A 13,493-nucleotide genomic window follows, 5' to 3' on the forward strand; every position below is an offset into this window, starting at 1 on the left:
TGATGTCTGCCCTTGCACATAAAGATTTGTTGCACACTGCCACACACTCAATCATCTCTTCTCTATACTCCGATGAAATTTAAATTTGCTACCTGTGCAAAGTGGCACTAGTAGGCAATCACAGAATTTGAGAAATAATTTATAATCGTTCATGCTTTCTTCCCCAACTCTGGAAAATTTTGCTTCAAGATTTGTCTGGGACTCAAATGTCATTGACTTCTTTAAAAAAAAATTAATAAGCATGACAGCACCTTAAGATATAGCCGGAGCTATTTGATTTTCAGACTGATTTTTCTATTACAATTTTCTTCACTCAGTCCAGGAGTAGGTCTGATTCCTAAAAAGACATTTCTTGCTCTAACAATCTGCACTCATCAAAAAAACCCCAAGTGATATTTTTATTAAGAAGTACTGTGCAGTGTTAAAGCCTTAATACAAACACTATAGCCAGAACTGCAGAACACTTGAGACTGGAAGGGGTCTCCTGAGGTTCCCTTCTCTAAGTTCCATTGCCAGAGGAGGGTCAGTAAAAGTAGATTGCTCAGTGCTATGTTCAATTTGGTTTTGACTATCTCCAGCGATGGAGATCCCACAATGTCTCTGTACAATCCATTCCAGTAAACACTAAGAACAAGTTTGCCTCATGCCTAACCTGAACCTCCTTCCAACTCGCATCCCTTGCCTCTTGTCCTATTGCCATGTACCTCTAAGAAGCATCTGTCTCTATTCTTTACAAACCTTCAGACAGGTACTTGTAGTTCCCTCTCACCCAGCTTTATTCCGAAAAGCAAATAAACCCAGCTCCTCCATGCCAGGTGCTCTAGCCCCCAACCATCCTGGCAGCCCTGTTCTGGACTTGCTCCAGTACATCCGTGTCTATGGGGAATTCCAAAAGCAGAGACTGCACTCCGGCTAGGTCTCAGCAGAACTGACCTGACAGGAATCATCTTCTGATAGTGTGCTGTTGATCCATGTTCATGACACAATTTTGCCATGCTACTAAAAGTCTATAAATTGTATTCATTTTTCTTCTTAAATCTGTCAATTAATTATCTTTTTCTTCATTTCCAAAGAATGGTGGAAAAAAACTCTTATAACCAAAAAATGTTTTAGTATTTTTTTAAAAATACTCCTACTGCTTCTATAAAATAGATCAGATAAACTGATGACTCTACTACAAATCACAAGAACATCTACTGTGTTGTTAAGGGGAAATGGAACATACTTTTCAATACCAATCCTTCACAAGTATTTTAATAATTCAAATGATCATAACAGGGGGTTTACCTCCAACTGTATTTCTCTCCCTGATTCCTTTTGCCATCAGGCAAAAAAAATGGGAATCACTTGTATAAATCCAGCTGAAGCAGAAAACAAGCAAGAAATTCAGTCGTTTGACCTTGAACTTGCTCAAAATTTACCAGTATTAAATGTCAAATTAAATCACTCCAGTAGAAAATGTTACAAAATTTTACCTGCTACACTTCATAAATAGTTAAGAATTTAAATATAAATGTTCAAATGACTGTACAGTCACACTACTGCAAACATACCCCATAGTGATCTCAATGACATCTCTGAGGACATTATTTTTTGGATCTCCTTTCATCACAGACCTCTGCTAACATATCTACAGCTAAGTGCAATGCAGCACAATAACAAGGTTTCAATTAGTTATGCAGTAAAGCTCTCCAAGACTATGGAAATTTCATCAAGATGATGAAATATGACTCCAGTAAGTTGGGGAACTCACTGCTCAAAAATCCACCCTCTAGGAAAAGGAAAAGCCACAAAAAACTAAAGTTACTTGATATGGCTGCAAAGTCTTCAATTTGCTATGAGACCTGAGCAAACTGACTTAAAAGGCTCTCAACCAAGATTTAGCTTCCCCTTTCCTAAGGTGAACGATAAAGTAATTTATTTTCTTCTCATCGCTAACACAAAATGTAATTTTGCTGCTGAAGTCTCAGCACTGGAGGAGCAGCAACTTGTGGCCAGCATTGGAAAACTGGGAGGGTTCAAATTACTCCAGGAGATTTCTGGGCAGTTCTCAGTCTGCTAAAGCCACGCTTACCCATCCAGTTCAGCTGTGCTTGGGAGGCAAAGTCCCATCCCAAACCATGGACCAGAGTGACTTGGATGCAGGTGGCTGTACCTTGTTGACAGTTCAGGAGCATCCTCATACACCACAGCCCAACCAGTACAGGCCCTTGCTGGAGAAAGGGCTACCTCAAATGCAGCGTGGCCAGCAGGCTGAGGGAGGTGATTCTGCCCCTCTGCTCCCATGAGACTCCACCTGGTGTCCTGTGTCCAGCTCTGGAGCCCTCATCACAGGAAAGACATGGATCTGTTGGAGTGATTCCAGAGGAGGCCACAAAAATGATCCGAGGGCTGGAGCACCTCTCCTATGAGGAAAGGCTGAGAGACTTGGGCTGTTCAGCCTGGAGAAGAGAAAGCAGCAGGAAGACCATATTGCAGCCTTTCAGCACCCAACAGGACCCACACAGGACAAGGGATGATAGCTTTAAACTGAGAGAGGGTAGATTTAGATCAGATGTAAGAAAGAAATTCTTTCCTATGAGGGTGGCGAAACACTGGCACAGGTTGCCCAGAGAGGTAGCAGAGGCCCCATCCCTGGAAAAAATCAAGGTCAGGTTGGACAGGGCTCTGAGCAATCTGGTCTAGTTGAATGTGTTCCTGCTCATTGCAGCAGGGTTGGACTAGATGACCTTTACAGGTCCCTTTGAACCCAAACGATTCTATGAACCTACAATTCTATGAAAGGGCAGGGGGAGGACAGGGGGAGAGAGGAAAGAGAAGGACCAGTCTCCGACATGGCAATCCAACTTACAGCATTTCAGAGAAGCTGTCTGGAGGTTGCTCAAGTCCTGTGCTGAAGAAAGAGTCAGTTGAGATCACAGTCTAATTAGTGGCACTAGACAAAGACTATTTTAACAAGGAATTAATCAGATTAATATTTTTGCTTAGAGCTTTGAAACTAGAAGAGCCAATGAATACAGAGTATGTAGTGCAGAGGTAAATTGTAAAAGCACAGTGTCCGAATTATCTGGATCATTTAGAAATACAAGATTTCTAACTGTGGATGCGCTGCAAGTCATCGGTGACCAGGGTTAAGGGGCTGCATCCTACCTACAGTAATTACCAATATTTCTGTTGACAGGTGACACTGTTCATCATACCAACAAACAAATTCATACCCTCTTCCCTATGTATGTGTGTGCCTACAGACTTTTCCAGGGCACAATTAATTCTACCAAGGAGCATTTTGTTTAATCCTCATCATTTCTGAATGTCTCTGGACATCCTCAGACTGAAAAAAAAAAAAAAAAAAAAAAAAAAATCTTAACAGCCATGGGATTTTATCTCTCCATTGATGTACACATCTTTTCTTGTTACTTTTGTTTCAGTCAGGAAGCACGCATAAAAATTATGCAAAAACATTAGCTGATATTATAAATGTAGAGATTAACCCAGAAACCTGCCTCTAAACATAGCAACGTGTGACCTAGCACTACCTTCTCAGAACAAAATCCTGAATGAACAAAGAGGCTTTACATTTGTGCTCTGGAAAGCAACAGGTTTTGCCAGACCAAAGGAAAAAAAAAAAAAAAAGAGAGAGAGCAAAGGTTTTTAAATGAAGAATAGCATATTTCTAGACTCTATCTTGAAGTACTTTAACAAGAGCTCTTCCACAGCCCGTGCTTCTTGGCAATGAAAGACATCTCAAAAACGTGACGTTGCCACAGCACAATTATGTTAAGTCTTCAAGAAAACCATTTACAAAGAGAAGCATGTCTTTAAAGACACACAGAGTAAAGATTTTTAAAAATTGAGTAAATTGGAAAAAAGCCTCATAAAAAAATAACCTCAAACAAATAAATGAGTCTTGCGTGCTTCAGTGAGTCAGCAGAAGATTTGCAACGAGCTTGCCTTGTTACCACCCTGGGAAACCATATACTCATTTTACATATTACAGTCAAGTTTTCATAGCCCATCCTAACCTTACCAGTTTATCTGAACCAAGATTTTGAGATGGCTATTCTTTTTGAAGTTGTATGCTGTATTAATCCCAATGTTTTCACTTCCTACTAGCACTTAGGGAGCTTGGCATCTGCTGATCTGGACAACACAAAACAAGCAGAAAGAATAGCCTCTGCCTGGAGAGTTTACATTTTAAATACTGTACAAAACAGAATTTGTGCCTTTATTCACTACAACGGTATAAAACTGGCATGATGGCAACTTGCCTGAACATAGTTCCTCTAACTGTTCTGAGAGAGATAGCTATTGGTTTGGTTTTGGAATTTCTTGTCCTTTCTATAACGTGGAGGCAGTTAGAGAAATCTCTCTCCAATTATTTATTTTGATCATTTTATTGTACATTTGCCTCAAGAAACTTGCTTACTCTCTCTTATCTCGTAACTTCCTCTGAAACAGGCAAACAATGATAGTCTTCTCATTCTGTTACGCACATTCATTTTTATCTGCAAGAACTAAAATATTGCAGAAAGCTTCTTTCTTTCCCTTGACCAAGAGTAAGTCCTAAAACCAACCCATTATCAGCATTAATCTCTATTATGTTAATTAGGTCCACAAAAGTTCACTTTTTTAAAAATGGAAATGAATTTCTTAAACACATTTCTGTACACAGAAAATTTGTTTTGAGAAGGAGAAAAAAAAGTACTGAAGACTATCCGTTGTTTTTAATGATAAAATGATAGCATGACCTTTTTATTATAACCTTTAAGATGCTAGTTCAGTAGTAACACAATAGCCTTTCACTCAAGCTTTGCACTGACTCTGCTGGTATTTATGATCTGACTATCTGAACTGATGCTTTCTAACATGCAATATAATCTTTACTTTAAAATTGAGTTTCATGGGATGGATGTCCTACTGTGGTGGATGAGGACCAGACTGCAAAACCCATGACATTTTCCCCTGAAAGTTTGCTTGCATCTGTCATCATTATATTTAGCTATTAAACAGACAAGTCAAACATACCTTGCAAGGTTTACAGCAAATTCTCTTTCATTTGATAGGAATAGTTATTATTCCAGTGGTGCGTATTAAAAGGGACACTCTCCTTCTGCCCCAAAAGAAGTGTTTGCTCAGCACAACAAGTACCTGACAAAATGCAGGGCTAAATTATGAGAAAAACTGAATGGTGCATTTGAGAAGTACATGTTTATGATTATTTAAATACAGATTGCTTAAGCTGGGGTTCATAAAACTTACATAGGATAGAAATTTTCATAAGTTCTTGATTCTGTTTGGAACACAGTAAACAAAAATCCGTATCACTTTTTTTTTAAATTACCTCGCAGGGCTACCTGTATTTAAGGCCTATCTTGTTCAATGTCAGACATATACTCTTAAGCACCCCACATGCATCCTATTTTTGCATGAGATTGTTAAACAGTTGAAATTTAATACTGCCCTTAATCCCAGTGCTTTCCAATATGTTCACAAGACATCTTCAGGCAGAAAAAAATTGTTCTTACTATCTAATGAGTGCTAAATTAAGAACATTTTACATCCACAACACTGACCAATATACTACAAGAGTCAGCACAGACTGACGACACTTAGAACACACATCTGCCTTTCTTCTTGGTGAATTCTGACATGAAAAGGAAAATAGACCAGAGGATGCTGCTACTGTAACAAAAAAATTGACAACCAAGCTGACAAATGGCACAGGAATAGAGTAGCTTGAGACAGGAAATAAATAAAATAAGAAATATCATTATGAAAGGTACAATCCTATCAAATCTACTTAAATATTAAGACATTTCAAACAGTTGTGGGTTTCTGTAGATTCCCCAGACTGACCTCACCTGACCCTCTCACGCACACAGAGCACCATGAGCTTCAGGATTTCTGACAATGAATCCCTGCTAATTTAAATGCTCTCTCCAAAGCATGTTTTGTTTCCTATGGAGTTAAGAAGTTGTATGCAACTATGAGAGCCCATTGGTATTTTCTACACCTACTTACATAAGCGTGTTTTAACCAGATGGCAACATCTTGAAGTTATTTATACAAAGCTCTAATAAAGATATTGGGGCTTCATCACTATCCAGATTCATGCATTTAAGTTAGGAGGCTAATCTGCTAATGCCCAGGCAGCTGAGGAAACAGGACTCCAACGTTAATTTCTTGCTTGGACTTGCTTGCTGAAATAGCTTATTGCTCTCTGTTGTCTAGATATTTGAGCCTAGTAAGTCTACCCAGATAATTCAGCAGACTACTTTACATAGCAATAGTTAAGCAAAGCAAATATCCCCCCCCAGCATATTCCCATGCTTTCTTTTTTTCCTTATTGTACCCTTAGAACACAATTTGCATTCAACAATCAATAAGCAATTACTTTTTATTTGAAAAGCATAAACTCTTTATTCGTTCACTGTTGAAAAGGAACCAAGAGCCCAATCAAAGACTATTCAACTATATAGAAAAATTCTCAAATTTTTTTTTTTTTGTTTTTACATATCTGATTTCCCTTTCGGATGTTTATAACTGGCTATATACCCTCAGTTCTAAAAGGAGAACGAACAACTATACTAACCCAGTTAATGGTAGCTATGAAAATGTTCATATGGGAAAACAGCTTCCCCTGCAACCCAGAAAGAAAAAAAAAAACAAACAAACAAACAAAAAACAACAATCTATGACTTCCTAAACTATCTTTTTTACTGGTGTTGATTAAATAGCACACAGTTTTCTGTTGCTTTTGCAGAGATGCCAGACAGTTGCACTACCCTTTGATCTATTTCTGTTCAAGTTACATAGAGAAGTGTCTGAAACCATAATAATGTGCACTATTGATCCAGTAATAGTAGTAGATTATGTAGCAAGATATATCTTATTTTATTGGCTAAAAATAGGGGTTATGCAGACAGGATGTTCTGGAGAGTAGCACAGAGCATGGGTTGCTGTCACTGTTAAAAGCTGAATGATTTTTTTTTTTTTTTTTAATGGTATTTATGAGCCTCTGATGCAATTTGCTGTTTGCTCATTTGATGTATCACTCCTCACAAAATAAGATCTATACAGAAGATAATCACGTTACTTCATGCTGCAAAAGTCAGGGGTTTTTTTCCAAATATAAATAGTCTTGCGAACTGAAAATATTTGTTCTGTTTATAAGCTGCTTTTTAAAGGCCATAAGACGCTACAGTCAAATCTGAAAGTTAATATCACAGAGAAGGACACACGTTCACCTACCCAGATGAGGTTGTGTTAGCCTGCTCAGATTTCTCTAATGTATCGTGGTCAATGAACAAGAAGATCAACTTCATTGTCCTAACTGCATATTTTATGAACTGTGACAAGTTTGTTATAACTCATTTGCTCTAAACTTTTCTTCTGAGATTGCACAAGCACCAAGAGATAAACTCAACAATGTCAACAAGCTCGGTGGCATAGTTCAAGCTGTGAAGGTTCAATAAATAGGTCTGTAAACATTGCAAATCAACATAGCTTTTGATGAAATGTCAAGCAAGACAGAGCTTAGCTATATTCAGCTCAGCTTGAACTCATAAACCATTAACTGGCCTCTGTAGTTTCAAGAGAAACGTGTCTTATGAATAAAGTACAAATGTTGAAGCAGAAATAAAAACAAAATAATTTTTCCTCAAGATGGAAGATTAATAAAAACCATTTAATAACAGGAAATGGTATTTTAATCACTCCAATACAGATTTATCTATCAAACCTGCCAATATGACAATGCTACACACCCTTATGTTTGAGCAACCATTATTTTATATCTCCAAGTTAGAAAAGGATGCAAAAAATAGGAAGAGAAAATAAGACTAATTCTGAAATACCCTGAAGATACTTCAGTTTTGAACCACTGCAAAAATCTTTGGTTTTTTTACTGCATGAGACAGAAGATTTTGCTTGTTTCAGAGAAAATACATATTCTCCCTCCACTTTTAGGAGGAAGAATAGAATAAAACTTGTAACAACGCATCAAGGTATCTATTTATAACAGAAGACAGCATTAATTTTTTTTGCCCCTAGTGGAGCAGTGTATTACATATATACAGTCAAATACTCTCTCAAGATTTATTTGCAAATAGTTTGAAACATACGAAGTTACTTTAGCTACTTTTCAGAATCAGTTCTCTGCAGACAAGTCTATGCAGTTACCCCAGACTGAACGCAAGGCTATGTTCGCCCGATGGCCCAGTTTCCAAGCTATTTCTGTATCACCAGTCGAGTAATTAATTCAACCACATCCAGATTTATTTGCAGCAAACTTTACATCTTTCTGCTGTCCTTACAATGAGGAGCTCACGTCGTAAAATTACCAAATCCTCTTTGATCAGCTAGCATCTATTACCTGCAACTGTGGAAGCACTCGCTACTGTCATTTGAACACACTGCACCGCCCATCGGCAGGGAAAAAATAAAATCAGTTTCACCTAATCAAAGACTTACTGCATGTGGAAGTTTGTTTGTTTTCCGTTCTGTATGAGCACCCTGTTGATACTCTCAGACCAGTTTTGAATCCGATTCAAAAACAAAGTTATGCAAGGCACGGACACCTGGCAGAAGGAAGCTGGAGAGGGTCAGTCCCCTCTGGGGAGAACCACGGGCCCTCGGTGTTGGAGCCCTCCCCGGGGAGCTCCCCGTGGCCCCCCTGCCTGCGCAGCAGCCAGCGCCCCAGCCACGCCGGGAGGCAGCCCCCTGACCCAAGCGCTGCCTTCAGGGTCGCACAGCTGCTGCTCTTCACTCTTTCGAGTATAACTGGTATTCGCTTAAGGCCGGTACTCACCGGAGGCATCCCCAGGCATCGCCGGCACGGCGGTGTCCTGCTACCTTCGTGGGGAAGCGGGCAGTTGGTTTCCCCGTGGGTACTTCTCTCTACCACGTTCTCCAGAGTAGGAGAAACCTGGAGGGAGACTCATTGCCAGGCGCAGGTAACGCGCGCACGCAATCACCCTCCAGCTTCGCAGGCACGGAAGGAGCACCTTCTTCTCAGCAGCCGACAGGAAAATTACGGCCAATTTTGTTTTCTGAAACATCAGCGAGGTTCTCTCCCAAGGTAGGCAGCCAGCCTGTGCTGCGCTCCCTCCCTCCTCACCGAAATGGTTTCTCCCTACACACACAGGCTCAATCTACCTGATTATGTTCTCTCCTAATCAGTAATCTTGGTTTCCCCAGCAGTAGCAGCCCTCCTCTCTCACCCGGGATTTCTGGAGGGCAGGCGGCAGCAGCAGGGCAGTGGTGTGCCCAGGAAGCAGGGCAAGGGAGCAACATTTTGGAAAGACTTCTGTTTCTGTCTGCTTTTTGCTCGAATGCTGGAGTACAGCGTACAGCTGCATGCGTCAGAGATTATTCTTCCTGCTTTTACAATCCTATTCAAATAGGCTTAAAGTCCCTAAGAAAAAAAAGCCTACCTGCTTCATCAAACAGCAAGTGCTTTTCGGTGCAGTGTCTTTGTGTATCCTTTCCCTAAAACCAGCTTACATCTCTTTCATATATGACAGTATATTTCCATACACAGTATGGTCTTCCCTAATTCTAGTCAGCAAATAAAATAGAAGAGGTATGATTCCCTTCCCCTCCTTTTTTCTTTCTTAAACTAAGAGAACAGGGGAAGGGTAGGTACAACACATATTAACGTAACCAACTTTTAAAGCCATCTGCTGACTTTCAGCAAACATGCTTGCTCTAAGCCTGAAAGGGTTGTTTGGTTTTGGTTGGGACTTTTTTGTTTGGGTTTGTTTCCTTTTTTTTTTTTTTAAAAAAAACTAGGGAGATTGTGCAGACAAAAGAATTTTCCTCTTTTCTCTATATTTGTGTCCTGATTATTCCAGTTAACCTGATTAATACATTATTAACTGTCATTCTCCCATAAAATTCTTCTAATCCAAGCTTAGAGGCGGTATCAGAATGAATTCAAAAGTTCCTTTACTAGCTAACAGGCCAGTTTTAAATACATTTGTCGAAAGAAAGTAGTGGGCAAAGTATTGATTGAGGAAAGATTTACACTAGAATTTCAACTGGGCTGTAGAGCGTGTGGTCTATCAAGCACAGCACAGAATAAAACCATGACAGCAAAGAGGCAGGAGTTGTGGAGATAGTAAATACTTAGAACTACTCTACTCCAGGTTAGTGTGGTAATGTATGTAAGCATTGTGAAGATCTCTAATATCTGGTGATTTTATTAACTAAGCTAAACTGGCTTTTGTGTGCAGTGTAACACTAGGAGTTATCATAAACCTTGGAATTTGTGTAGATAAAAAAGATAATATTAATCAGCATTCATTTGACAGCAAACCCAATCCAGAAAAAAAATTTAAAGAAAAAAATAAATAATCACAAACTATATAGCAGCCTCCTAACAAAAGCTAATGTCCATTCTTCTCTGCTTTCAGCACAGAAGCCTGGTACAGAGATGTTTTCGACAGGACAGCCTGAATCTTACTGTATGCTCTGAACTTACAGTGGCTTCTCGCATATTTACCATGGTCAGCCAGAACTCTTCCTCCCCTTGCGTCCTGCACCAAGAGTAGCATCACTGTTGCTGGAAAGGTCCAGCTTCATGGTCCCACTAACACCTCAGTAGAGTTCATTAGCAAGAATCTGTTTCGTTCTCAAGATTTACTTTTTTTCCCAAAAACATGTAATACAAGTGTTAAATTAAAAGGTTATTTACCTAGTTGATTACCCGTTATCATTAAATACCACAGACCCCCAAATTTGGCAGTTATGATCTTTCAAGAAAGAACGAAGTTTAAAAGTAATAGAAAAAACAAGTAGCAATCTAGAAATCCGAATACAAAATAAGTGCCAAAAACCCAAAACTATGCAGGCATTAACTTCACATGACGTACATGTTAGCATGCCCAATGCCTCTCCTTTTGTGCCACCCCAAAACACAGAATGTTCAGAAAAATATGTTCTTTCCCTATGGGGCAACATCTGTTTTTCTATAACCCAATCCGCTATTCACAGTGGAAGTGCCACACAGCTGAAAGGCTGTAGCACATATTCTAGACATATCCATAAATGATCTGTTCAATTCACTAAACTTTTCCACTTCACCTGCAAGCAAATAAAAATATAATGAATTCAAATAGGCTCCAGCTTGCACTTAACTTTGGGTGACAAACACAAAGCACAGCAAAGAAACATACTCAGCCTCTCTTCGCTCACTGTAGCAATCTATTCAACTGAACCAAAGGTCATTTCATATCTTATTCAGGATTGCACGCCGAATCAAGGCAGCATCTTTTAGGACAACAGCCTAGAAGGTTACTTGAGAGTAGCTTCAGTTAAACCTGTTAGATGAAGCTATTTGAACTACTCAGTCAGTCACGGAAAGAAAGACAGCAGGTAAAACTCTTGTAATTGAATACACAAGATAATAGAGCACCTAGGCATGTTCTCCACACCATTTACAGGACAGGGAATGCCTCGGTGCCCACAGCAGGGCTGAGCACATCTCATGGCAGAATAGCATGTTGCGGCACTTCTGGAAGGCTCAGAAATGCAGTTTCAAGGCTCCTTTATGAGCACGACAGGTTGCATGTTGTCTTTCACCTGCTTCCCAAACAAAAATCAGCAGAAACTGTGTGTGACTGTACACGTATATAACGGCAAGCTTCTTCCAGTACTAGCATAATACAGAACAAGGTTAGTAAGTGGTTACAAATATGGATGATATGATGGTCTCCATGTGGTATAGCTATTTACTCTTCATAACTCTGATAACATGGAGACAGACCTCAGTCACATCCATGTCTTGGAGAAACAGGTACTGCAGAAACACAGGACTAGACACAGTGTCTGTTCCAAGAACTTCTGAACCTTGACAAAGTTGACATAAGCATGAAAAGCAGGCAAGAAATGAGAGGAGAAAAAACAGAGTAAACCCACTCAGTTACATAAAATAAAAATTCACAGTAAAATAATGGTTAGAGAGTACAGAGGAGCCTAGCATGAGCCACAGCATGTTGCTCAGCTTCTTAATTTTAGCTGGGAAGAAACAGCAATTTTCAATGCAAGCTATTTCTCCCTACAGAAACTGGTTTCCATCTCTCTGCAAAAGGGCAGACGTGCACTGCAAAGGGCAGTTCCTTCCATCTCTACTCTGTGCGTCTGCACCACATGAACGTAAGGACAGGCCTCACCTAGCAAAGAGTTTCTTCAAATAGTTATTTCACAGAAATAGCTACTTTTCACCATTTATATTTATTTGGAATTTATCAAAAGCTTCTCTATTCTTTTTCTCCCTAAGCTCCACAGTAGGGGTACACTTGCTTGTAGGTACAGTCTTGACTGGGATCGTTAGCTGATGTAAGCAAAAATACCTCTAAATATTTAAGCACCAGTGCTTAGGTTCCCTTACCCCCAAAGTTATTGCTATTCAAAAATTAAGTGCTTTCTGCTAAAGGAGGGAATTTCTTTCTAAAGAAAGTGTTACAATCTGTAAGCAATCCAAACTAATGGCAAGAGGGTCCACAACTTTTTTTGTCACATCCAAAATAACCATAAAACTCTGTCACACGCAAACCTCCATGTCGTGTGAAATATAGCCACAAATCATCTGACAAGAGAAGCAAGTCTAAGCCAATACACCACAGCTCAGCTTTGGATTCTTCTCCCCTATGGGACTCCTGGCTTTGGAGAGCCATACCTTAAGGACACCAGCTCTTGTTCTCCAACTCGCTTCCACCTCTTGGGCTGGAAGAGCTGCCCAGAGCACCCAGGGACTATCTCTCCCACCCTCCCCACATACCTTCACTGGCTTCTCACCTTGCTGTGCCTTCCCCAGTCTTTTCCTCCTCCCCACATCGCTGCAGCCTCCCTGCCCACTGCCACCCACCAGAGCTGACCTGGGGAAGGAGGGTGTTACAGAGAGCAGCTCTGCCATATAACCCACTGAGGAACTGGACACTGTGACAGGGAACTCTGCCATTAAAAAATAAAAACACCTAGGTGGCTTGTGTCAGAACAGAGATCTTGTTTATCTTGATCTTCACCAGTAATTTGGAACACAGTAGAGAAACTTGCACGTTTTTGCAAGAAAAAACTGAGTTTATACAGACAGTATAAGTAGTCCTTACAAACTGCTTGTGAGAAGGAGCCTTCTACAAGGAAGCCTGTTATATTCTTCTACAATTGAGCACGCTCTCTACTCAATGAGCTTTATACAGAGAGATTCACTTTTTCCTCAGGCTGAAGTGATTTTTTATAATCTGGGATTAGAAAAAGAATATCTAAAGCAGAGGCAAAAAAAACCCCAAGCCAAAAAAACTGCAAAAGCTTTCAGAAAGAATAAATTGATAAAATCACAGGCAAAAATCCTGATTCCGCTGAGGTCAAAGGCAAAACTCCACTGGAAATTGATTTTGCTTCAAGATCAAAAGTCAACATCTGCTCTGTTTAGTGTCGCATTATGGAGGAAGATAGCTGTTTGCTTGTGCTGTGCTCCAGAAGCCTTGCTGGAC

General features: G+C 39.9%; 1 protein-coding gene across 17 annotated transcripts in view; it reads right to left on the reverse strand.

The window, feature by feature from the left end:
• DMD (dystrophin) overlaps window positions 1-13,493 on the reverse strand; it is a 1,341,705-nt gene that overhangs the window by 1,074,052 nt on the left and 254,160 nt on the right. Inside the window, exon 1 of one of the 17 annotated variants that reach the window (XM_075430209.1) lies at window positions 8,810-8,887. The exons of the other annotated variants lie outside the window; for them this stretch is intronic. Within the exon in view, the coding sequence (XP_075286324.1) occupies window positions 8,810-8,828 (19 nt within the window). The 5' untranslated portion in view covers window positions 8,829-8,887. Of the gene's footprint in view, window positions 1-8,809; window positions 8,888-13,493 lie in introns of those variants that run through there. 17 annotated transcript variants of the gene reach the window in all.

Source organism: Opisthocomus hoazin, chromosome 1 (genome assembly GCF_030867145.1).
Source record: "Opisthocomus hoazin isolate bOpiHoa1 chromosome 1, bOpiHoa1.hap1, whole genome shotgun sequence".
In the NCBI taxonomy this organism is placed as follows: domain Eukaryota; kingdom Metazoa; phylum Chordata; class Aves; order Opisthocomiformes; family Opisthocomidae; genus Opisthocomus; species Opisthocomus hoazin.